Source organism: Vollenhovia emeryi, unplaced genomic scaffold (genome assembly GCF_000949405.1).
Source record: "Vollenhovia emeryi isolate VEMERY1.0 unplaced genomic scaffold, V.emery_V1.0 DF939141.1, whole genome shotgun sequence".
NCBI lineage: Eukaryota > Metazoa > Arthropoda > Insecta > Hymenoptera > Formicidae > Vollenhovia > Vollenhovia emeryi.
In genome coordinates, this window is record NW_011967225.1 from 2,049,950 (window position 1) to 2,053,723 (window position 3,774).

Below are 3,774 nucleotides of genomic sequence, written 5' to 3' on the forward strand. Positions count from 1 at the left end.
AAGCAACTGGAGGAGGAGGACGATTCGTACTCCTCATGCCCAGAATCGACAGACGACGAGTTTGATGAAGAACTGACCAGGATGTTTCTCGTATGCATGTCCAAAAGGATAAAAGCGGATAAAGACTTTGAGAAGCAACTAAAGGAGGAGGGCGACTTGTACTCCTCGTTTTCAGAACTGATGGACGACGAGACTCTTGAAGAGCTGGCCATGTTGCTTCCCAAATCCGAGTTCGTCAAAAGGATAATAGCGAAGAAAAACCTCAAGAAACAACTGACGGAGGAGGACGATTCGAACTTCTCATCCTCAGAATCGATAGATGACGAGACTCAGAGTGATACGACCAGCGATTGTTAGTATCTGAAACGATAAGTAAAACTATTATCTTCTTTTCAAATCTGAAATCTAACAGGGCGATATTGCAATAAAATAACAGATATGCCACAATATGCCACATATCCATCGTGCAATCACTTGTATACCAGAATTATTCTGTTTTATTAATCCCCAATAAGAAAGATACATCTTGACGTGTATGCAGTCACTTGGTACGTATGAGAGTTATTTGCAGCTAATTTGGTAAACGATGCTCAATGACATGACCATTAGCACATCATCACATTGATTGTATGTTCACCCAAGCCGTTGTAACGTGGACGAAACTCTTGTTGAAAATGTTACTAAATGTATTGTTGAGTTTAATTGAGAGTTTATTTAGATGTTTACTCTGTTACTCGGATCGGTAAGGCGCGCATGATAAATCTTGCCAATCGATAATATCGATGTATTGTCAATTATTGATCAGTATTATAGTTAATAACGTGTACTATTTAAGGCAAACGTAATACCTCACAGTATATCATATTGTAGACTCATAAATGCAATAATTTGAAAATTCGTTACAAACTGTAATCAAAATATAAATTATACTGCAATGAATATCTACTTGCAATTCCGGGTGTTTTTAAATATTGTGTCGATCTTTTAATATCGTTTTTTACTTGCACATATTGGCAGATTCGTACATTGTTATATAATTATGATTACGTGGCTGATTTATACCACGTATTATTATATTTGTGAAATCGCAATTTATTTTCGTACTTGAGAAAGATATAAAAATAAAAGTAAATTAAAGATCGACTTAGAGATAAGAGTGCAAGAGATAAAGACTGCAAGGTATAAATAAGAAGCAAATATATGATTAAGATAAGAGTAGAGATAGGAATGTATATCTAGAACGTTGTTCACCGAGGCCTTCAGTTGATTCGCTAAATGTGCACGAGCAAATACTTGAAATACCTTCAAGAAACTCATCCAAAGCGCGCGTCTGTATGAAATGTATGAAGAACGATAATTACGATAATTAAATAGTATGTATGTAAGATTTGCGCTGAACGAAATTGCAATTGTACGTATTTGGTATAGTATATAAGATTGAAGTGTGCATGAATGATTACGATTGTAAATTCTATGGTAAGTGCCAAATAACTGAGTGTTTTATGAATTGTTAATTGTTAAATCGTATGAAACGTGTGGTGAATGTACCCGAGACCTCTCGGTATAAATTATCCTGTCAGAGTTTTTCTTTCTCGGTCAATGTACGTTTCTAAGTCAGCTCATTCTCGAGAACCGACGAATGATTTATAAAAGTAAGGAATGAACGCTTATACAGGTATAACTACGCTCTAATTCGATACGTGTCGTACTAGGGTCGAAATAATTTATTCTCGTGTAATGTCCCATACAGCACCGAAGCTTTCAGAAACATTTCAGAAACAGTGCAACATTGCAACAATGTTTTCTGAAAGCTTTGGTGCTATATGGAGTACCATGGAGAATGATATCACAGTTTGTTAATGTAACGTGACGCAAGGAAGATACATCGTGCATTAACTTTGCGCTGAGTTTTGTAAACAGATACAAAAGCCTTTAGTACTCAGAAGAATGACGAATAATGATATGAAAGATTGCAACATTTCCTGCGCGTCGCAATCCGAAACGAAACACCGTTCTCCATGAGTCGCCTCAACTCCAATGCAATTTACATGCAATGCACATGACATTTAATTGTCTAAAATTACGACTGTGTATAGTTTTCTATCGCAGATGTGATACATACATTGTGATATATTGAATTTACAAATATAATGACGAAGCACATAAAAGCTAAGTCAATCAATAGCTATTTAAGACTCCCTATCCTAGACAAATCGCGGTCATGTTGGGAATTGTAAAGGTACCTCATACATATTCCGGAAATTCGGGATTGCTTGAACAAACTCTCGCGCACAGACGCTCCGAAATATTATAACTTTCAGTTCGCCAGTGAGTAATGGACGCGAGCAAGTCTGCGCAGTTTTCTACAATACTACACACCCTCCGGAAATCCCAAAGGCCAGGACTGCACAGTTTTTCCTCAGAGGATTTCCGAAATGTGTATGGGTAACTTAATGAGGCGAGAAATGACACGCTAAGAATTCTTGCGTGCTACTTTTAAATAAAAAGATATTTGGGTGAAAAAACATCAGATCGCTTTGTCACACTAGTACAATTTTCCGAAAACTATTCTCATTTTTCCTTGACAGTTAACAGACAGCCGTAAAATATGAGTGTAATACGAATCCTATTCTGTAGATGTTAAAATTAATGTTAGACTTGTAAGGCGTTACAGGTATGCCAAGAATTCGCATAGCATTCAGATTTTACGGCTATCTGTTAACTGTCAAGGGAAAAGGATAGTTTCCGGAAAATTGTACTAGTGTGCTAAAGCGATCTGAAGTCTTGTTTCGTCTAAATATCTTTTTTGTTTAAAAATATATGTCGGGCAAGAATTCGCAAGACGTGTCATTTCAGAATTACTTGCTCCACACTCTAGAATTTTTTCGAAAAACTATCGGGACTGCTTTTCCCTCCGCGGATTCAAGAATCAAAAATCGACGTGACCAGTGGGTGGAATTATATTTTATGTTAGCACGGTGCAACTTAGTTTATTACACACGGTATAATCTAGATTGAAGCAAAAGTTCTTCTAATTGAAGTAAGCTTGTGTCTGTTTTTCCGAATAATTTGCCCCTTGATCCGACGCAAACTATCAGTTCTGTGAGCGTTTGGTATTTTTTTTTTACTGAGGATATATTGCTAGTCTCTTCCCTGCCGGAAATAATTCTACAAAATTCTACCAAAAAAATTAAATATAACTGCCAGAATTTAATCTAAGAAATTTTACGTAAATTTTAAAAGCGTTATTAAAATTAACATGAAAATGCTAGAATTGGAACACTTTTGTTAATTTTTTGTAATATTCTACAGGTAAGCGAATGTTTTAATTCTTTAAGATTTTGTTGTTTCTCAAATTTTTTAAACTAGTAAAGTTTTGTACTAATTTTTATAAAATTGTACATTTTCATGAAATATTACTTGCAATAATTTCTTGATTTGAGAACATGGTAATTTGTGGTAATATTTCGTAGATATTTTTACAAAAAAAATAATGCTTCAACAAAGATATACGAATTTCTACGAATTTATATTTTAAGTCAATTTTTTGTAGCTATTTATAGAAATTTTTCCGCTAGAGTCTTCAACCCTCTTTTATCTGGAGTTTGGATCGGCAGGGATGAATCCCATTTGTTACGCTCCACCCTAAGCAAAGTAAAAGGATATTCGTGTGGCAGAATGTTCTCGACGGTTACCCCTTCCTCCGAGAGATTCTGAAAAAAGTAGCAGTGTTCGTGAATATGAATTCGGATCTTCTCGTTCATTCACTAACAA

The 3,774-nt window shown here is 35.4% G+C and overlaps 1 protein-coding gene across 1 annotated transcript in view; it reads left to right on the forward strand.

The window, feature by feature from the left end:
* LOC105567084 (apoptosis 1 inhibitor-like) overlaps positions 1–357 on the forward strand; it is a 9,861-nt gene extending 9,504 nt beyond the window's left edge. The window contains exon 3 of the mRNA XM_012021638.1: positions 4–357. Within this exon, the coding sequence (XP_011877028.1) occupies positions 4–357 (354 nt within the window). The remainder of the gene's footprint in view (positions 1–3) is intronic.
* Positions 358–3,774: the final 3,417 nt, after the last annotated feature.